The sequence below is a fragment of the Harmonia axyridis genome, chromosome 3 (assembly GCF_914767665.1).
Source record: "Harmonia axyridis chromosome 3, icHarAxyr1.1, whole genome shotgun sequence".
Classification (NCBI taxonomy): domain Eukaryota; kingdom Metazoa; phylum Arthropoda; class Insecta; order Coleoptera; family Coccinellidae; genus Harmonia; species Harmonia axyridis.
Window position 1 is genome coordinate 6,968,313 of NC_059503.1, and position 22,134 is coordinate 6,990,446.

Here is a 22,134-nt window from a genome sequence, read left to right on the forward strand (position 1 = left end):
AATCACAACATAATGATCATGATTATTATTATATATTATTATTGTGATTGTAAAATACTTTTATTTTATCAATATTTGATCACGAGGTGTGAACATGGTGCGTCTCACCTTTGTTAGTCAATTCCATCCTTTCTCTATACGCTATCTACTTATTATTTTTGGGGGTACATTTACATAGTGAGCTTAACTGGATGGATCATGTGGAGGAGGTATGCAAGAAATTAAATAGTGGTTATTATGCGTTGTTGAACTTGAAACAAACAAGGACTAATGAGTGCTTATTACGCACTAATTTACTTAAGAATTAGTTATAATATAATAGTATACGGCAATGCAACTGAAAGTAAAAGAGTTTTATTGCCCAAAAAACGATAATTCGCCTCATGTTCAACCTACAGCCGTTGGAATCTTGCAGAGAAACATTCAAGAGGATAGGCATACTTACATTCCCGTGTATATATCTACTGAAGGTACTTTGTCGTATGCACAAAAAGAGGAATGAAATCGAAAAAGTCGGCGATAGTCATGAATATAACACCAGAGGTGGAATTAACTAAAATTGAGTAGATTTACTTATCAAACATATAAAAAGACTCCAGAGTGTGCAGGATGTTATTTTTTCAATTCACTGCCTCTTGAAATAAGAAATGCCACTACTTTAAGTGTTTTCAGACACATTATAATGAAATTATTTGATACAATTAATTTAATTTTGATGGCTAGGGGCTTTTGGGATTTGTGTGTTATTCTTTTTTCATAATTCTAATCAAAAGGATTGTTGTTTCAGTTTGTAAATTTGTAATATTATTTTGCCTTTGACATGTCCAATACAATTTGATTTGTGAATGATGGATCAATAAAACTTTATTATTATTATTAGATCATTGCTCAAAACTAAATGTTTAAAGATACACTTGAATTAAGTTGAAACTGTCCAGTTACACAATATAATTCTCAAATTTTATTAGTAGTAAAAAAACTTGTTACAAGTTGGTAGAAATATTTATGATCTGTTCCTGGAGGTGGTTGAAGAATATCAAAAAAAATTATAAGGTTATTGATTTTATAATTTTTTATGATAATTACCATTATATTACACACAGGTAAATACATAATTTTCCAAATAATAAACGAAGGTTATAAATAGTGGAGTGCCGGAATAATAATTACAAAAAATTTTCAATAAATAATTTTATGGATTTTAAAAGGCAAAAGAATATAAAGGGTGATCCATTTGGAATAACAAAGATCATTATTATTCCGGAAAAAGGAAAGATCTGACAACAATGTAAAGGTTACTTCTATATATATATATATATATGTCTAAAACGGTAATTAATTTCTCTATATGTGATGTCATATCAACAATAAAAATTACTGAAACCCACATTTTAGAATATAATAATAATGAAGGCCTTTATTTTAACCTCGAACAGAAAACCAAATTATAGCAAAATACATATTTGAAATGGTCATTCTTCAAAAACGCCCTCCTGTAACTCGAGAACGAATATAGATATTTATGATCTGCTTTCTGATATATTATTATTTCAAAAAAAGAGAAGATTGAAGAATTTTTCTCAAAGGCTTATAGTTCTCAAGATGCTCTTAGTGAGCATCGAATTTGGGACACCCTATACATCTTACACCGGCACTAGTTGAAATTTTAGTAGTTATATCTTTTATGTTTGAAAAATTGAAGCAATTCAAAAAAAGTAGTCATTTATAGGTTTACATTTATTACTTAAAACAACAACAAACAAAAAGAATGAAGAATAGTAGTCAATAAAAAACATGAATATCTGTCAGAAGAAGTTGTGCTCCATCTTAACCTACACCGAAGTATATCATTACTACTATCTTTACATTTATTTTATCGACATCAAAATATACATGCAATCTTTTCGATAAGTTCAAACCGTCAATATATAAATATATTGCTTAAGAAGGTGGTGGTGGTGGCGGCGTAGTAAGAAGCGAATTCACGTCAATTCCAGGAGGTGGGGGTGGTGGACAAGAGCTCGGTGGCCACCCAAAGGGGGGCATTTGTCCCCAGGGCATAGCGGCTGGGGGCTGAATAGCACTGGTAGTCGTAGTCGTGGAGCCAGGTGGAGGAGGCTGTGTAACAACCGTTGGGGCACTCATCCACGGCATCAACCCACCTGGACTAGTCGCTCCAGGAGGAGGAGGCGGAGGAAGGATACCTGGGGGGCCTGGGGGCCAACCCATGGTCGTTGGAGCTGACGCCCAGGGTGGAGGAGGCATCCCACTCATGACCTGAAAAAAAATTTACATATTCACAATCTTTTTTTTATGGCAGTAGTAGTTTTCTTCTAACCTATATTTTACTTAAAATGCGCAAGCAATTTAGGGTATGGTCCGTATATAACTTTGGTTACTGTGGTAAGTAAGTTGGTGGTCCATATATGTCAAATTCCTCAAAAAACGGTGACTATTTTCTCAAACTTCAGTGAGTTATCCGTCACTAAAGCAATCATACTTTTATTCTGGTTAGGTTCGGTAACCACGCCCACTCGGCTTGGCAGTTGTCATTTTAATTTTCAGATTATTGTTTATGAACATTTTCCACGACATCTAGCACTCAAAAACTTTATTATTTTAATTATGAAACAATACTTCAGAGACATTAAGAACTTTCAGTTGATTACAAATTAAAAGAGATCAACCATTCATAACCTCATAAATTCTGTCAAAGAAAATTTTGGTACACCAATGACAAGTGTCAAGCGGTCCGTAAATACAAAGTAGGTTACCTGTAACATTGAAAACCAATACGCTCTATTAGTGATGACGTCACACACCGCCATTTTAGTTCTCCTGTCAGTGTTCGGAATCCAAACAAACAAATTGTCATTCAAATTAGTACGTTGTCGTTGAAGAAATTGGCTTATTTTGATAAATAAGATTATTTAAGGAACGATTTTACTATTAATTGATAGACAGAAGGAACGAGATTAATGCCAGTAAGTTCGAGGTTGAAGTTCAACTAATAAACACGGCTTTCTACAAAATCTGGGGAATGATACAGGATTCAAACTTACTGGTATTAACCTCGTTCCTTCTGTCTATCAATTAATACTGAACTCGTTCCTCAAATACTCTTATTTATGAAAATAAGCCAATTCCTTCAACGACACCGTACTAATTTGAATGACAATTTATTAGTTTGGATTCCAAAAACTGACAGGAGAACCAAAAATGGCAGTGTGTGACATCACACTTATAGAGCGTATAGTAACCGCTCTGAAATTCTCGACGATATACGGACCAATTCCGCAACAATTTCTACGTTGTTGTAACAGGTATCTTTCCACGATTGAATAACATATCCTACAGAATACAAATGACAACAAACTACTGAAAACAAAGAACATAGGAAATATGAAAGAATAATACATGGTATTGTTGATAAACCTGTTATATAGGTCACTACTCACAGGCATATTCTGCGTCGTAATTGGAGGAGGAGCCATCAGAGGTCTGGGGGCGCCTGCCTGCGGTGAAAATATGCTAAATCCAGTGCTTTTAACTTGAGCTTGGTTCGTCTTGGCCATATCCGGAGGTGGAGCTTCACCCAATTCTGCCATAAGTGACATATATTCCTCATCTATCTTGGCCTTATCTCCAGCGACTGGGGGACCCCCTTGACCAGGTCTCTTCTGTCTACAATCCCTGGCAATGTGACCTGCAGCTCCACAACTCGAACAAACTATATTGTTGGTCACGTTAGGCTTGTCTGGACACTAAACAACAAAAAAAAGATGAAAGGCTATACTGGTCAAGCAAAAAGGTATTGCTACCATTTTTGAGTCTTTAACTTACCAGCCACGATTTGTGGTCTATCGCACCACAATTGTTACATCTCATTCCATCGTTTTCACGGAGAGTACCATTCAGCTGAGCGAGTTCTCTTAATTGCATTCTCCTGAGATCGTTTTGATTTTCCGGCACCTCAACTCCTTGACGAATAACTTCTTTTATCTGTAACATAAACGAGTTGGATTAGGTACAACAAGGATGGTATTTTTGGGTGAAAACTCACTCGTTCTACTGCTTTCTTCACACATTCTGGATTTGTTGCAGTTATGTAAGCATGCAACGGTTCATCTTCTCCTGGTAAGGGCTGTCCATCTTTTCTTCCCACTTTTCCTTCTTTCACACTGCCCTTGCCTCTTATGATGATTTTTGCACCAGTTTCCTTCTCCATTGCTGAAAGAAATAAAATTTACCACAATGTTCTAACATTACATCCTATCTTGAACAAAATTACAAATCCAATAAGTTCTCAGTAAATAGTGACTTATAAAATGATAAAAAACGACATTAACCTCTTCCGAATCGAACAAATAATTTCTTTTATTTGTAGCAATTCAGTATACTCACTTTTCAATGTGTTCCCTCTTGGTCCAATCAGAAGACCAACAAAGTTTATTTCAGGATGTTCTTCTTGCGGTATCATAACTTTATCACTGACTCTAATCACTGGTGGTCTGAAAAAATAAAGAGTTATTTATAAAGTAATGAACAATTTTGTAGATAAAAAACTCACTTATAATCCAAGGGTGGTTTGAACTCGGGGTTCATGCTCTGCATTTTCAGTACCAAAGCATGTCTTTCTTCTTCCAAACGTCTTCTTGTTCTGAATTCCCTGGTGTTCAACCTTTTACCATCGCTACTGTAGATTGGTTCTGGCGAAGGCGATCTGCAGAGAGAGAGACAACTTTGAAGAATAACAACAATAACCCTTTTGCGTGGTACTATTCGATCCATATATTCATTCAATAATTTTTGTTCAACAAGAACTGAATAATGAAAAATCTTCAATTTCAATCAAAATTTATAAGTCCCTATTTAATAAATTGTATATAATTTCATTAAGATTTCAATAATAAAGGTGTCTGTAATTTTTGCATTTTGAGCACAATATTAGGCCAATTGAAAAGTCCCCGGTCTGATGCACAGATGGCGGTATACTAAGTTCAAACGTGGTGAAATGAGCACCGATGACGGCGAACGCAGTGAACGCCCATAGAGGCTGTCACCATGTGTGCAAAATGGGTGCCACGCGAGCTCACAAAAAGCAACAACGTCCTAATGATTCTGAGCAGAGTTTAAGTACAATAAATCTGAATATGTGACAATGGATGAAACATGGCTTCATCATTTCACTCCTGAGTCCAATCGACTGCACATGATGAACCAAATCCAAAGCGAGGAAAAATACAAGTCAGCTGGCAAGGTTATGGCATCATTATTCTGGGTTTAGCAAGGTCTAATATTCAAAAAGGGCCAGACCATCAACAGTGATTATTATATAGGGTTATTGGATCGTTTAAGGATGGAATCGTTAAAAAACGGCCCCATTTAAAGAAAAAAAAAGGCGCTGTTTCATCAAGAGAAAGCGCCGTGTCACAAATCAATGAAAACAATGGCAAAATTGTATGAATTGGGCTTCAAATTGCTTCTGCATTCACTGTATTCGTCAGATCTGGCCCCCAGCGACTTTTTCCTGTTCTCTGACCTCAAAAGAATGCTCTCTAGAAAGAAATTTAGCGCCAAAGAAGAAGTAATCGCCGAAAATGAGGCCTATTTTGGAGCAAAAGACAAATCATACTACAAAAATGGTATCGAATAGTTGGAAGATCGCTATAATCGCTGTATCGCCTTCAAAGGCAACTATATTGAATAATAAAATCGAATTTTGCCAAAAAAATGTGTTTTACTATGGTAGACCGGGGACTTTTCAATCGGCCTGTTAAGTGAACATCAATTATTAAACACCAATCTTATGTCAAAATCGAATAGAACTGCAGAAGCTGTTTATATCTTAAACATAGCCGAAAACAGCCTAAACCTAAAAATGAACTTTATGTGAAAGATCTAGTAACTGGGGCTTTTTTCATACAACGAATGTCTTCGTTGCGTTTGCATCATTTTCCTGAGAAAGAAATCTTATTAATTTGCTGCAATAAATTAAGTTTGTTATTAAGATTGATTGGGATGTTTCAGCTGAAAGTGAACGTGTTTTGATTAATTCTTATGAAAGCTGTCCCGAGTTTTCTAGAACATAAGTCTGGATTAATTTGTGCCTATTTTAAACTAAGATATGAGTCAAAGTTTACGTTCCATGAAGAAACTTGAGATAATGACCTATTATAGAGCTAGTAATAGAAAATTTGTGAAATGTTTTTGTTGAATAACAAGGCTCAAGATAAACACTCAATTCATCATAGAACGTAGACCAATGAAATTGATATTTGTAGTTTCAAAAAATTTTTTTTTATAAACTTGGAATAATCTTGAAAGAAATCATAATGTGAAGGAGGTTTATGGGAATCGTTCATGCACTACTAGTCTTCACAATTAGTTCTTTGAAACCACAAACCTCATTTAAATCAAATTGGTTCTTGAATTCTACATCAAAGAAGAAGGAACGAAAACTACCAAAATCTTAGTTATTTCATTATTAAAGTGATAAACTGGCTCATTATTTTCAAAAGTCTTTGTTTACAACACATTGAAAAATACCCTCAATAAATTTAAATTGCATGACAATAGGCTGTTTAACAGTTTATTAAATTGTCTCAAATTAATTATAACATAGAAGTTGAATATTTTCAATTGGCCTAAGCCTTTTTTAAAAAAATCAAAAAGGTAATTTTATGCAAGGTAGCGTCAATGACATCACTTCGAACTATAAATAATGAAGCAAGATATACGTTATTGATTGTTTTGTGAACCATTAATTATTATCAAATAAAGATTAATTACTAATGGTGTTTAGTACCAGGATGTATAAGTATTATCAAATTTCCAAGTCTACCCAAATAGAGGAAGCATTGCAATAATTTTCTAGATGAAATAATGTTTAAAATTCCCCTGAAAAGCTTTGGTTTCGTGTCTGTGTTCACACATCCTCATAATATCCTATCAAACAGCCTATTTTGCTATGTTTAATATACGTCGAAAAGAATCAAGAACCAACTGATTGAGTTTCCCTAAATCTTAAAATTATGAGAAAAAAAAAAGATTAATTATAGTTATAAAATGTCTCCTCTCTCAAACCACTGATGGATAGAAGCATATCAGAGGGTCTGGACAGGGGGGGATGTTCAATCAAATTGTCGAATAACACTGCACCTTTCTTCAGGATTGGCTGGGATTCCCAAGTCGCCGGAACGAAGCTTTCTGCTGACTTCTTCTATCTGGAGTTGAACTGTAATAAAACGGGTTAGAAGAGGGCCAAAGCCCGGATGTTAGAAAAGGAGATACTTCAAATATAGTAAAATATTATTAATTACTTCAGTCCACTTACAGACTCAGTACATCATTATAAATACCGAATTTTCTTTCCCAGTTTGTCATACTAGCACCTATGTTCAGGGAAATTATTAAATATCCAATTCATAATTATGTATTTGCATATTTCGAACAACCTAATATAGTTTAAGGTTTTTTGAAAATTTCATTGCATTATCATCAAGAACGTACTTGTAAGAAATAATAAGAAAAGTATTAATTCTATCAAAAATCCATTTCTCATAAGAATTCTGACTTCATTGTGAAAACTTGTATGTTATATATTTTTATACTATTAACTATTTACTTTCTATTTAGAAATGTTCAGAAAAGGATGCATATCAAATGAAGATTACTTCGGTAGTACTTATGGTTCTAGTTTTGGCAACCAGCAACATCGCTTGTTAATAATAGTTTCAATTTTTTCATTTTTGGTGTTCCTGATTATTACAAATATTCAATAAGAAATATACAAATATGAGATGTTCATAAATAACATCGCAAGAAAGCCAATTTAACTCCGAACAAATCTTCATTCGATATGATCTATTATTTTTCATTTAATAATAAAAAAACCTTTATACTTCATCAACATTCACACCTATAAAAAAGTATTTAATTATCCACTACTGCAATTCTTACTTCAGAGTTAAGCCTTCTGTGAAAATAGTAAGTGTTGCTGAAACATGATTATTTAAAAATTTGGATGCACTGTAAAACGAATTGACAAAATTATTATTCAATCCCATCAACTGAGGTTCTGTAAAATAAGTTTGTATTTAAATATCTCTCCATCTACAAGTAGATACTTACTAATTGTGGCATCTTAATCTTTAATATGCGAATTACAGCCTGTAGAAAACTTCGGTACATTTGAGCATTTATATAACATTTTAACATGTTGAATATACGAGATAAAAATAATAGTAATTCAACTAGTAATATAAAAGGTACTCACGTAGATATGCTTGCTCCTGCTGTTTGTCCAAGTTTGGAGGTAAGATGGTAGGCATTCCGGGAATGAAAATCTTTTCGTGTTCATTTCCACCCCAGCGGGATCTTTTCTTTTTTTTCCTATCATCTTCTTGACTACCTAGAAATGAAGTTTTAACATAATTACACGAGTTTTTCAAGGAATAAGTAAATAATTACCGGTTGAAGTATTTGAGTTATCATCCCTTTGGTTAACCAAAGCTGTGAAGTTCCTTGTAGCAGCTAAAGTAGCCAAAGTGTCGGCTATTAGTTTTTTACCATCTGGTTCAGGAGTTTTATCTCTACTTCTTCTACGATCTCTACTACGGGATCTTGAACGATCCCTGTCCCTATCTCTCCTTTCTCTATCGCGGTCCCTATCACGATGTCTGTCACGGTCACGATCTCGGCTGCGCCTTCTTTCTCTCCTGCTGTCCCTGTCCCTATCACGATCACGATCCCTACTTCTGTCGCGATGTCTAGAACCCATTTCGAAAAATTCTAATATTCCTACTGGATATACAAAATCTTAAATCGTATTTAGCAAAAATATGGCTGCAATCAATGATCACATCTGTCAACTACATAGAGTTTATAACTTATATATATAACTCTGACGCTTAGATCATAGAATACCTATTATTCTTATTTGTTATTCTAAGGGTCGCATCAATGTAATGCCATAGAAAAAACGATAAATAGATTTAAAATTCTGTGACTTTTAGTCGTTTTTTAGTGAACAATATTTTTTAATCAACGCCAAATGAAATATTATGCAACTTCATTCATATATTTGTCAAATAATACACCTTTTTATATTTGAAGATGTAAAAATGCAGAAATAATGCATCTCTTCACTTCACTAGGGATTATTACGGCGAAAGTTGGAAAACTCTCCATGTTGGCAACACTTCTAGTTGAAATCAGGTGAAATTCACCTTTCTCTGTGTAAATTGTTGCAAAGAGAGAAAAACCCAAAGGGGGGAGAAGGGAAATATTCGGTCCTGAATTGAACCAGTGAAGGGAAAAACCCTAAATTAAGGTAGAAATTGAAAAATTTTTATTGCAATTTCCAGATTATGAGTGTATTTAGTATTCCAACTCAAGCGGGTATATGTATATTAAACGATAGGATATTATGAAATGAATTAATGTGAAAAGTAGTTATCCTGAAAAAATGCTAGAAATTTGATATATATTGGACTATGACCAATTAATTGAATACTTTGTTCTTGAGATAATTTGTAACCTTTAGTATTAAATTTTCAGTGTTAGGTAATCATGTCTGAGAGGTTGAACATAGATGCTCCCCTTTGGGATTTAAATACATTTGTTGGTAGATTCAAGCATTTTCTCTGGGTGACTGATCCAAGAACCTGTATAGTAAGTGAAAAAACTCTTGATGATGCCAAGATCCTAGTTGAGCAATATCGTAATGGATTGGAACCTCCAGGTACATCAACTGAACAAGTGATATATGCCAAGAAATTATACGAAAGTGCTTTTCACCCTGATAGTGGTGAAAAACAAAATGTATTTGGTAGAATGTCTTTTCAAGTGCCTGGTGGTATGGCCATCACAGGAGCTATGCTCCAGTTTTACAGGTATTTTTTCCAAAATATAAATTTAGATATGACATTTAGAATTCTTTCAGGACTTCAACAGCTATTGTATTTTGGCAGTGGGTAAATCAGTCTTTTAATGCCTTGGTTAACTACACCAATAGAAATGCAAAATCCCCAATATCTACAAATCAGCTTGTTATTGCATATGTTTCTGCAACTTCTAGTGCAATGCTTACTGCTGTGGGTTACAAAGCTTTCCTGGCAAAGAGAGCTAGTCCCTTTTTCCAAGTGAGTAAAATGAAGCAAATAATTTTCTCTTCTGATTTGGAAATTTACCTAGCGTTACGTCCCATTTGCTGCAGTGGCTGCAGCAAACTGTGTCAATATACCTCTCATGAGACAAACTGAGATCTTGAATGGAGTTGATTGCACAGATGAAGATGGAAATATTATAGGACAGTCTAGATTGGCGGCTGTCAAAGGTATTTCTCAAGTGGTTATATCTCGAATTATAATGTGTGCTCCAGGTATGTTGGTACTGCCTGTCATAATGGAAAAGATTGAGCCATATCCATGGATGCAGAGAATCAAATTTTTACATGCCCCTATACAAGTTATGGGTGTTGGTTGCTTGTAAGTTTTTCACCATCGGTTTTTTTTCATTCATTATTTCAGCTGAATAATTGAATCATTCTAAAATCATCTTTTTCAGCTTATCATTTATGGTACCAGTTGCTTGTTCTCTGTTCCCTCAACGATGGTATGTATTCACATATTTACATTTCTGATATAAGCTACAATACTATAAATTTCAGTTCCCTGAGTACATCCCTAATGGCCAAATTAGAACCTGAAGAATATGAAAAAATGAAAAATAACTGCAATGGAAAGGTTCCAGCTAAAGTCTATTTCAACAAAGGGCTGTAAGATGGTTAGAAAGTAGCTTGAAACTTAGCAAGCAAGCATATAGATGATTTGACTCGAATTAGACATGATTTAATGATCGATACACTTCAGTATGTGTCTGGGAGTGTCGATTTAATAGAAACGAAAATTGCACTCTCGCAATCAAATAATTTTTTATAGATGCCAGATAATCTTTATGAAAGTTGGTAAAAATTTTCACTCAAGAATCTGGTTTGAAACATTACTGGTGTGTTCTGATTATTTCAACTTTTTCGAATTCAGACTACAGTTTCTGGTAAATTAAAATAATTTTCATTGGAAAATATTGAATCAAGATCTTAGTCAATTAATCTCATAGTAGAAAAATACGTTTTCCAAACTGCCTCATTCGTTGTCCTGTGATTATGTCTCGATTTAAATGAATAATTTTTTATTTTTTATCTTCTATTCTTACATCGTTTTATTTTTGAGATGTATATGACAATAACCGTGTCCTTTTATTTTAAAAGATTTGTTAAGTTCTTTTTGTTTTTTCTCTTATTTATATGTTGCTATTTAATTGTTGTTTGTTCAAATAATGATTCAACTAAATTATGATATACTGAAGGAGAAAACTTCCTTAAAATTCAATTGTCTGAGTTCATAATGTATAATCTATAAAGTAGTCTCTCTTAGATTTAGTGCTTAATTCGCAAAGCAATACTATGTTGACTAATTCATTCTCTATAGCTCAATTTTGAATTACAAGCACAACATTGTTGAGTATCATATTTTTAATTTTCCAAGTCGACCTGAAAAATTATTCTACCTCTGTTCCATATCGAAGAGCTAAGTGTCCAAGACCATTTTGGTTTAACCACAGCTCTTCTCTAAAATTTAGTTGTGAATAACAAATGCAATAATTTATTTCTTATTGTTGAATGTATAAATGCTATAAATGTTAATAAAATATTTAAAAGATGATGTGTTTCAATTATTTTTCATGTAAACATACAGGATATTTTTAAATTGGAGGTACTCAGGAAACTAAAGGCTCTTGGGTCTAGAATGGTTGTGTGAGGATTAAAAGAAATTGTTACAAAATCAGTGATAGAATACTTTTATTTTCTATAATTCTCTCAGATAAATCAATATATTCATATTAGAAAAATACTTAACAAGGCACGTTTTCTATATACAACTAAGATACGAATATACAAATTATACAATAATAATAGATACTACATACAAAAGATAATGCATTTCGAGAAAAACATTTAGAGGTAAAAAATAATTTAGAATAAATATTCAAGTAAAATATCATATAAACTTGTAGTTTAATTAAATTCTTCCATGTGATAAACCGAATATAAATTATTCAATCACATACCGAATATGAGTGTTCAAAAATTCCTAACACACAAAAATTTTTAAACACCCATCAAAATTCAACGGAAACAAAATAACTCAACAAATCACCAACTTTTCAACAATTAAAATAACTATGCTTAAAATTATTTAGTTCCGTTAGTCACGGTCTGTTTCATATTGCTAGATTCCAAAAGTAACGAAGCATCGCACATCATTCTGGCGTTACTTCGAACTAAGAAAAGTAAATGGTACTCCTCGTAAACTGTTAACTGTACTCTTGTACAGACGAGTCCATGTAAAACTGTGGCCCGCTGAAGATCTAGCCAACGTTGCAAAGCTAACTCTCGTTCTCTTATCGTACTTCCTAGAGCTACGTCTGAAGGACCCCATAGGGAAAATTCCAACACGGATTTTACCTGAGTGAGCGAAGTAGCTCTTTCGTTGCTCAACAAGGACTGGATCAAAGAAGTTGTTTTTAACATGGGTTGTAACAGTTGTAAAGCCTTAGAGGCACACATACACAGCGTTCCAAACTTCTCATTTTTGTTTGACAGTTCTTCAGTGAGCCTGAAAATATTAATTAATAGTACAGAAATCACAAAAAAAAAGTGAATAATAATCTGTACCACAAATTTGACAGATTACAGATAAATCCTTGACAGGAAAGTTCAGTGTGCCAACCATAGAGTATAAAATTAGTATTCTAAGGTGCCAACATATAATAATGAAATATAACCATGAAATCTGTGTGAAACTGAGATATTCTCGGACGATTTTGTTCTAAGGTATGGCAGAATGAACGGATTTGACACAAATCAAAGAAAATGATCTTCTCACCCTTGAAGAACAAACAGCTTCTGATAAACGTCTTTCTCCATGTCCTTGCATAATAAGAAGGAACTCAACGACACAGGTAATTCCTCTATACCTTGTGCCTGCAAGTTCTTAAGGGCGTTCACCAATTGCAGCATAATGAATATATTTTCTTTACATGGATCTTCATTTGGCGTCTTTGTTTTTGCTATATTCGAAAAACTGTGGATCGTATTCACTTGCATCCAAGGAAGCACAGTTATGGTACCTGCAATAAAAAAATATTAAAAAATTATTCAGTGAATCAATTGTTAGATAGCGCCACCATAGTATATCTACGGATATTTGATTTTATATCTTTCGTTCATTACCTTGAACTTGCTTCGATTCATCCTGCTCATTTTCTCCCAGAAACTTGACTGGGACCAGATCGTTAAACTCCGTAACAGGGTTCAAGTTGAAAGTACCCAAGGACAAGGTGCAAGAGGGTACTAAACCTCGATTGATGGCCAGAGTAACATGGTGTGTGCCCCACAAAGCCTGCAGGAACGTTCTCCTGCCCAAAAACAACGGATTGGAGTTTTTGATTGAGAAATCGCTCCATCTGAGATTCGAAGTGGTCTTCAGACCTCTCAGTGCGGTTGGTATATGTACAGTTTGCTGAATCTAAAAAATAAAACCGTGTTGAAAGGATTATTGGGAAATTAGAGGGAGACCTTACATTTTCCAATACTTGGGCAAGAGCTTCGTGGTTAGCTACTATCACAGCACCATAGTTGTCCTCCAGGTTCTTGTGGACAATACTACGACCTTTTCTGGATCTCAGTTTGTGCGTCTTGCCATTCTGTATCCATTCGTGGTCGTCTTCTGTAATCTGTAATGGAGGAGATTAGTACCTTGGATAAAATATAAAGTGTGCCATGGCTAACTCCTACATTTAAGAGGCTATTGAAATTGCAATAAAAAATTGGCTAATGAGAGTATGCTGGTCAGTGGAAAAACAATTCTAATCAGTGTGAAATAGAATTTTTATATTTTAAAAGATTATGTTTTTCATGTTGTGTTCCTTTTGGAGTTAATGTGATATTGGGTTTTATTCCTTTATTAGGTGTAGTAAAAAGAAATCCATTATTTTTCCAATAGATGGCTTCATTTATCTGTATCTTGCGTTGTATAAGTTCAATCGGGTTCCACTAGATGGCATTAGAAAGATAAGATGTCTACAGTGACTTTAAATATATATGACTGGTATATACAGTTTCTTTAAAGAATTCGTACCACAAAAACTTTTGTGACAGTTTTGTGATTAGTTGACTCAGTTTGAGTGCGTGTCAAAGATGGACACCAACAAAGAGAAAAAATGCTATATGTATTTTTACAGTTTTTCTTCGATAATGGCGAAAATGCAAGTCAGGCGGCTGAAAATGTAAATAGTGTTTATGGTTCTGATACTGTAACAGCCAATCACGCGCAATTTTGGTTTGGTTGGTGATGAAAAGTGGATCACTTACGACAACGTCCAGCGAAAACGGTCGTGGTCGAAATGTGGTGAACCGGTGGAAACAGTGGCAAAGCTAGGATTGACGGCAAGGAAGATTTTGCTATGCTGTGGTGTATATTTGAGTTAAACTGAATGATTGTGACAATTTTTTGAAGCGTTGAAATAAAGCGAAAAATTCGAAATGACTTTTTCCCCAACCTTATATCTAAAGGATGTCCAATTTGGTTGCCGCCAGGTATCTATGTCCATCAGGCATCCATAGAACAAACCTGTACCATCTACCATAGTAGGATAGACCTCAGAGGAAACAAACAAGGTTTATTTATTTTTCTATGGTTTAGCGTTGAAATGTACGGACGCTTATTTAGGTTATGTTAGGTTAGGTTAACCCTTACCTCCGTTTCACTGCCGTAAAATCCGTATGGGGAGTAAATTTCAGACTCGGTCTCGCTTCCACAGTATGTAAGCGACATCGATCTAGGTATGTTGTTGTATTTGAAATAATCTCCAGAGACGTCGACGCTACTCTCGGACCTCTTGTTAAGCTTGCCCGGTTTCGCTGTAGGGCTATGCTTCTCCCTGTTCGAATCTGACTCTGGAGAGCTAGATCTTCCGCCGTTAAGATACTCGTACACGTTCTCGCTGTTGCCTTTCGCCGGCAACGTTGCCGCACTGTAACCGTTCAGTTCCCTCTCCTTCTGCTTGATCTGTTGTTGGGCCTCCCGTTCTCTCATGCTGGCAGTCCTGACTGGCTTGTTTGGGACGATAGAGGACCTCACTTCGCCTATATTGGCGTAGACCGTTTCTTCCTTCTTGATCAGGGAATTGTTTCTAGATACCTGCGGATGAAGGACTTTTTTATTGGTGCACCTAATGGCGATGCTGCAGGCTTTCATACTTTCTAGTAGCGATTTAGTAGGTTTTTCTCCTTACGTTTCGGATGCGGTAAGCATCTTCAGAGGTTTTAGACGCTAGAATGCTCCGAACTGAATTTTAGACGAAACGTCAGGTGAAAAACCAACTAGGCCATGACTAGGAAGCCTCTAATGAGAAGGAGAGAATGTATGAGAGTGTGAGTACGGAATTGTTTACCTGTTTCTGCAAATTTAGTATATCTGCCGATTTTGGCGGTGGCGTATGAGGTGGTTTTTGACTGTCTTCTACATGCCTAGGAGGTGGTGGCGGTTTGGATGATTTGATAGTGATGTTTTCATAGTCATTCTGGACCCTGTTGGAAGAATCATTCTGGTTTGTACCACTGAGGGATTTAGCAACCACTTCAACTTTGGCACCATTCAATTCAGAAGGATGCACTATGACCAACCTGAAAAAAATCGATAGTCATACGTTTGAAGTGATCTAAAAGATCTACGCCAAACTTTGACAGATGAAAGTTGACCTTGGCGCCTTTGAACTGAGTCGAAACACCAAAGTTAAGATGCCTAAAATACTGGTGTGTTCAATGATTAGATTTTGTCTAGGATAATTCTTTCGACTCGGCTCGGCATGGGCCTCTTAACCTTTTTTCTTTTCTTCCTTAAGGTGGCGCTGTACAAAGAATTAACCAATCAACGGCATCATTTCAAAATTTTCTTTTGTTCTGTCAGAAAAAGTTTATTGTTGATTTAACCTCAAAACAGCATTGACAGAAAGAGCGCCGCCTTAAGAAACGTTGCGGAAATCAAGTGAAAAGGGACAAATACCATTATAATCCAAGAAGGCTGGACCCTTAAAAAGTCGCCTTTTCAATCTTGAGGTTTTTCAAGAATAAGTGAGCACACCAGTGTTTAAGACATCTTAACCAAAGTCAATGATTAAGTATGAAGGTCAATTTGACAGTTGTTTATAGATTGTGCAACCTTGGGTAGTTGAAAAGAATATTATTAGCGTTGGGTAGAGCAGATTTATCAATTTATGGATTCTGCTCCACGATAACGAATCTCTGTCCAAAACTTAATACTGTTCATAGCACAACCACCCTATTCCCCTGATTTAACTCCAGCCGTTTTTTTTCATTATTTCTTTTTTAATATTAATTTTTATTGATTATATTTGTTCGACTCAACATTCGCTTGAATTGTTCACTTTCTTACCTGGGTTTTGGAGTAGGAGCAACGTCCAACTCGTCAAATCGACAAGTCTCCACAGGAAGCTTGGTGAGATCCTTGGTCGAACCCATCCTCAAGAATTTCTTCAGCGAGAACTTCCCTTTGGTCTTCTCCTTCCTCTTGCTATCGTCCATATTGGCCAAGCTATCGGTAGATATTGACAAAATTCTCCTAGGAGCAGGTTCTGGAATCATATCCACGTCCAGTTTCGGGCTGGCCCCGACGATCTGCGGCAATTTCGGGCAAGAGGAAGCTCTCTCCCTCTTCTCCTTCTCTCTCACCACCGGACACTCTCCGTTGATCGAGTTCAGGGGCTTCCTCAGGAACAGACCGTTCTCTTCCGGAGGATTGGGCGCTCTCCGCTTGTTAGAAATATGCGCGGCAACGTCGGACGTGTCCGAGTTCTGCTTGGTCAACTCCTTGTGCGCCTCCCTGGCCTGTGGCTCTGTCGAGAACGTGGTCAATACCTGGCTCTTGGCTTCAAGATGGAGCGTAACCACGGGTTTCCTGATCAGCACCGTGCTGGGTTTGGAGGCTATCTTGGGTTTCTGAGGAATGGCAACGTTGGAAGAATGCAGGAACGACGATTGGGTCTCGAGGACAGGGGGCGGGGTTAAAGGTAGGGCCGGAGGTTCGGGGTTGTCTGGATCGGCCCTGCCGTCAGGTTCGCCTGCTTGTTCTCGAGATTGAGAAGGTGCATTCTCGAAGTCGCTGGTTGATGTTAGGCTGGAGTCGGTTGAGGTACCACCTGAGGAAAGAATAACTGAATCAATATTAAGGAGAACGTTAGTTAATCGTCACCAATGAACTCTATACAAAATGTAACGCCCACAGCGGCCAAAAAGTGAAGCCACTGGGTTAAAAAGAGAGGGAGGTTGATGTATGTATTTCTCTTCAAGTCGTACAAGTAATGGCCATGTTAAAAGCCATCATACCACCTTTTAATCGTTGTTAAATGGAAGAAAGGCTGATCCTTTCACAAGTTGCCACTTTAATCTAAAGGTTTTTCAAGTGTAAGTGAACACACCAGTGTTTTAGACATCTTAGTAACGATAAAAATGTAGTATGGTGGCACTGGTGGTGCCATCTGTATGCCCGGGACTTAATGCGTTTTGTGGTAATTCAATTTCACAAAATGAAACGCTTTTTTCTTTTTATAGATTAGAGAAATCGAAAGCTCAGCGTACGTAGAATATTATAACATTAATGAAGGGAATACTAATTAAAAAAAAAATAAAATCATAAAATGAAACGTTTGTGTAAAGATTAAACATCTCACCATTAACAAAGATAAGTACGGCAAAAAAGATATGCATCCAGTACACTTCCTCTATTTCTAAAAAACAATACTATGTAAAATAGCAGGAGCAGTATAGAGTTCAAAGGTCTTCACTCGGGACTGGCATCTATGTTTCTGTCGGCCTCCGAGCAGTGTTGCCTATTTGTTCACCATTTCCCCGGAATCTTTAGTGAAAAATTTCAATACAAACAACTCGAATGATTGGGACTGACTGACTGAATAACTAGAAATCCAGTTACTCAGTGTAATTGGGGAAATTTTGGCGAACAAAACAAAACGGTAACAATTAGTCGTTAGGCCTTATCACCACCCATTCATTCAAAATTGAAAGGCTTACACTTACTCTTATCTTCGTCGCTAGTCTTCTCTTCCGTTGTGTACCAACCGTTATCCTTAATTTCGTTCTTAATCGTAGTTTCATTCTTCACGATATCTTCGTCAACATTTTGTTCTTTCTCGCTGTTATCCAGGGATTGTTCAGTCTTTTTCGCATCTTTGTTCTCCTTATCTTTCTTCGCTTTGGAATTTATTCCGTTCATCAATTCTATTTTGGCCGTAGAAGTTTGGTACAACAAAGCGTGTTCCCTCTTCAGGGCAGGACTTCTAGAAAGCGTTACCTTCTTGTCCGATTTTTGCAAATCCTCTTTTTTAACATTCTCGTTCTCTATTATGTTTTCCTTGTTCGTTTCTTTCCTAGGTATGATTTCTTGCTCCACTTTTTTGCGCGATATTATCTGCACCGATTCCTTCCTAGAGTTCTCCAACGTTTCGGTTATTTCGTCCAACAAAGACTTCTCCTGCTTCTGCAAGTCTTCGTTTTTCGTATAAGATTTCAATATCACGGTGGTGTTCGTTTCTGTGACGCTTTCTTTCTTGTTTTTCGATATCGGAATGTGCGCCATGCTTTTTGAGATCTTCTTGGGCGGGTTAGAGTCTTCCCCGAAGGGTTTAACACTGACCAACAGCGTTTTTTTCTTGCCTTCCGAATCCACGAGTGGTTTACCCAACATCAAGGAGGCAAAGGATTTTTTCGTGTCCGCGTCTTCCATGAGGCTGGTGGTGTTGTAGTCGGTGTTAGCTTTAGTGATTTTTCGCAGCTCTGTGTCCACCTCGTCTGAGTCGTCCGAGGAATCGTCATCGAAATCGTCGTCGTTCGAGTCGACGGTTTCTTCTTCACCTTCCGAGTACCAGTCTTCACCTCCGTAACCTATCACCTCCGATAGTTGGTTCGGGAAACGGACAGATCTGCAAAACCAAGAAATGTTGGTATAACACGCGAAAAATATAGCAAAAAATGTTTCGAGCAAATCGTGATAGTTTTGTACATCCCTGAAATATAGATCTGAATCTATGATCAGGTATTCTGTGCTCGTTATAAAATTCATAGAAGTTTCTATCGATGACTGTCGTGATTAAATTTAGATCGAAGTTTAAATTACAGGGTTAAGGCAATTGAAATCAGGAGATCAATTTGGGCTTAGCGTAAATCATAATAGTTTTGCCCATCCCTGAAATATCGGTCTGGATCTAGGACTGTCATATGATATTCTTTGCTTGTTATCAAATTCATAGAAGTTTTTATCGGTTGAAGTTCAAATTACAGGGTTAAGACCATAGAAATCAGGCGACCAATTTGGACTAAGCCAACGTTTCCTCTATATATTTATACTTTATCAACGTTACAGAGACAATAAATAAAATAGGTTGAAGCAACAAATTTGAATCAACGAAAACAAAAAACACAAGGGAAAGTCAGTCGATTAACAGAATATGTAATGTCGTCTATGAATTTTTCTTAAATTTCTCTAAGTATTCACAAATGAGCACTGATTTTGATAAAACAATTTAAAAATTCGCAAACGTTGATGAAGTTGCTATCTTCACATGATTAAATGAGATTTACCTGTGCTTCGTCTTCTTCCCGCTCTTGATAATCCCTTCGATCCTTCTTGAAAACAGTGGCAGTGGTTTGAAAGTGGTGCGTTCCTGATGTTCGTTCCTGGACTTGAAACAATTGGAACATAGTTCTTTTTTCCAAGCATTCTGCACGAAATTTTGGCATATCACAGACGTCATTTTCTTCCACGAGAATCTTCCTCTTCGAATATCATCCCTGCAGGAAATACCAATGTCAGAATCATCTTGAAGAACGCAATTAGGTTATGATGCATAGATGGACAATCACCGACTGCATGTATGCTTCGACCACCGACTGTAAGTTACAGTCAGTGGTCCAAGATTCAATAAAACATCTGAATTATTCTGCGATATTTGGCGCAGAACAGAATCGGTCTCAGAAGTCATTCTACTGTGAAAAAGTAGGCGATACGCAAGATGAGACGTGGAATTCCGAATAAGAAAACGCTCCGTCCAAAGATATTAACAGAAAGTAGCATAGAAGACTGCGTTAATGGATTTCTCTTTTTCCCTAAACGGTCTTCGAATAAATGGAAAATTCATAAGATGAAATCTTTCGATGATGATGATTATGGTGTCTGAGAGCGCAGCGTTGACATCCAAAACAACCGGGGGGGCAAGTCCAAACGTTTTTTTTTTACTGCCGCAATTGGCTTTCTCGCAAGGTAAACGTAGATGGTTAAAACAAGTTAGACAACTGGGTCAATAAACCATAACCTTTAGGCCATGTTGGTGAGTACTGGCATGCGGTGATTGTGAATGATGGCATTCCAGCTGATGCGTATTTATCAGAACGGTCAATAACTTTTGATTATCACGGTTTCGGAACAAGTTTCGAACAAAGGGGTTCCCTAGTTTGGGTAATATAAAGAAGTGGAATGAACGATTGTTGTACGGTTATGCGTTAAATATAAACCCACTGCGAATTTGACATAATGGTTGATTGAGTCCTCATAACAGGCTGAAGCTGAATAGCAGTACATTGAGTATCTAGTAGTAAAAGCGACAATTGTTGGAGTTTGGGAATGCGTTTTTACTGCGAGGTACACAATCATTTTCTTCTTGAATCACAATCAACATTATCATAAATCAAGGATTTTTAAAGGAATAATGATTGTCGGTTACAATCTAATTGCTAAGATGCATAAAAACCCTGGTGTGTCTACTTACTTATATAAGGTGTTTTTTTTTCGAGGTATATAACTCTAAGTTGGCATTACTGTTCAAGATGGCAACCGATTTAACAGCTGTCAAGTGATTTATTCTCAGTTTGGTTTGGCAATTCATCATGAAACGACTCACTCCTGAACAACGCTTGCAAATAGTGCAATTTTATTTCGAACATAATGGTTCTGTGCGGAATACATATCGCGGACTACGTCCATTTTATTTTGTTTAGCGATGAAGCGCACTTCTGGTTGAATGGCTACGTCAACGAACAAAACTGTTCGCATTTGGAGTGAAGCTAATCCTCAAGTGTATGTCGAAACACCGTTACATCCAGAAAAACTGACTGTTTGGTGCGCTTTATGGGCTGGTGGAATCATTGGTCCGTACTTCTTCAAAAACGATGATGGCCAGAACGTTACAGTCAATGGTGATCGCTATAGAGCCATGATTACTAACTTTTTCATTCCTGAATTGAACAACCATGATGTCCAGGAGCTATGGATCCAACAAGACGGCGCAACATGTCACGCAGCTCGTGCCACAATCGATTTATTGAAAGACACGTTTGGTGACCGCCTAATTTCACGTTTTGGACCTGTGAATTGGCCTCCAAGATCTTGTGATTTAACACCGCTAGACTACTTTCTGTGGGGATATGTAAAGTCATTGGTCTATGCAGATAAGCCACAAACCCTTGACCATTTGGAAGACAACATTCGCCGTTTTATTGCCGATATACGGCCACAAATGTTGGAAAAAGTCATCGAAAATTGGACGTCCAGATTGGACTACATCCGAGCCAGCCGTGGCGGTCATATGCCAGAAATCTTATTTAAAATGTAATGCCACAAAAATATCTTGCGGATAAATAAAATTCATGTCAATCGAATAATCCATCGTTGTTTTATTGCAATTTAAAGTTCTGTAGCTCTAAAAAAACACAACGGGAGATTTTTCAGACTTATGCCTGTGAATTGGCCACCAAGATATTCTGATTCATCATCTTTGAATTTTTTTGTGGGGTAATGCGAAGGATCTTCTCTTGCCGATAATCCTAAGACTATTGACGATCTGAAAACCACCATCCGTCAAGTTATTGGTGAGATATTGTCCAAAATGTACTGGAGAGTCATCGAAAATTACTTCACAACTCTAGTTTGAATGATATTGAAGATTTTGGATCTAATATTTTGATCCTGATATAAATATAAG

General features: G+C 36.4%; 3 protein-coding genes across 6 annotated transcripts in view; 1 reads left to right on the forward strand and 2 right to left on the reverse strand.

Annotated features, from left to right (window-relative positions):
• Positions 1-1,718: 1,718 nt before the first annotated feature.
• On the reverse strand, positions 1,719-8,892 carry LOC123676022 (splicing factor 1). Its single transcript, XM_045611665.1, has 9 exons — positions 8,473-8,892; positions 8,279-8,413; positions 7,162-7,237; positions 4,571-4,723; positions 4,405-4,511; positions 4,064-4,230; positions 3,844-4,002; positions 3,459-3,764; positions 1,719-2,277 (listed from the first exon to the last, which is right to left on the reverse strand). The coding sequence occupies exons 1-9, from the start codon at positions 8,780-8,782 to the stop codon at positions 1,942-1,944; spliced, it is 1,749 nt and encodes a 582-aa protein (XP_045467621.1). The 5' UTR covers positions 8,783-8,892; the 3' UTR covers positions 1,719-1,941.
• Positions 8,893-9,145: 253 nt separating this feature from the next.
• On the forward strand, positions 9,146-11,723 carry LOC123676023 (sideroflexin-2). The gene is made up of 6 exons (XM_045611666.1): positions 9,146-9,334; positions 9,562-9,896; positions 9,947-10,145; positions 10,198-10,490; positions 10,570-10,617; positions 10,673-11,723. The coding sequence occupies exons 2-6, from the start codon at positions 9,574-9,576 to the stop codon at positions 10,782-10,784; spliced, it is 975 nt and encodes a 324-aa protein (XP_045467622.1). The 5' UTR covers positions 9,146-9,334; positions 9,562-9,573; the 3' UTR covers positions 10,785-11,723.
• Positions 11,724-11,846: 123 nt separating this feature from the next.
• Positions 11,847-22,134, reverse strand: part of LOC123676021 — a 33,275-nt gene continuing 22,987 nt past the window's right edge. For 3 of the 4 annotated variants that reach the window (XM_045611661.1, XM_045611663.1, XM_045611662.1), the window contains 10 exons: positions 19,739-19,948; positions 18,179-19,080; positions 16,521-17,283; positions 15,520-15,751; positions 14,823-15,266; positions 14,626-14,724; positions 13,648-13,800; positions 13,298-13,592; positions 12,951-13,194; positions 11,847-12,680 (listed from right to left, as the gene is read on the reverse strand). In XM_045611661.1, the coding sequence (XP_045467617.1) occupies positions 12,257-12,680; positions 12,951-13,194; positions 13,298-13,592; positions 13,648-13,800; positions 14,626-14,724; positions 14,823-15,266; positions 15,520-15,751; positions 16,521-17,283; positions 18,179-19,080; positions 19,739-19,911 (3,729 nt within the window). In that variant the 5' untranslated portion in view covers positions 19,912-19,948 and the 3' untranslated portion in view covers positions 11,847-12,256. The remainder of the gene's footprint in view (positions 12,681-12,950; positions 13,195-13,297; positions 13,593-13,647; positions 13,801-14,625; positions 14,725-14,822; positions 15,267-15,519; positions 15,752-16,520; positions 17,284-18,178; positions 19,081-19,738; positions 19,949-22,134) is intronic. The other variant, XM_045611664.1, reaches the window with a different exon arrangement.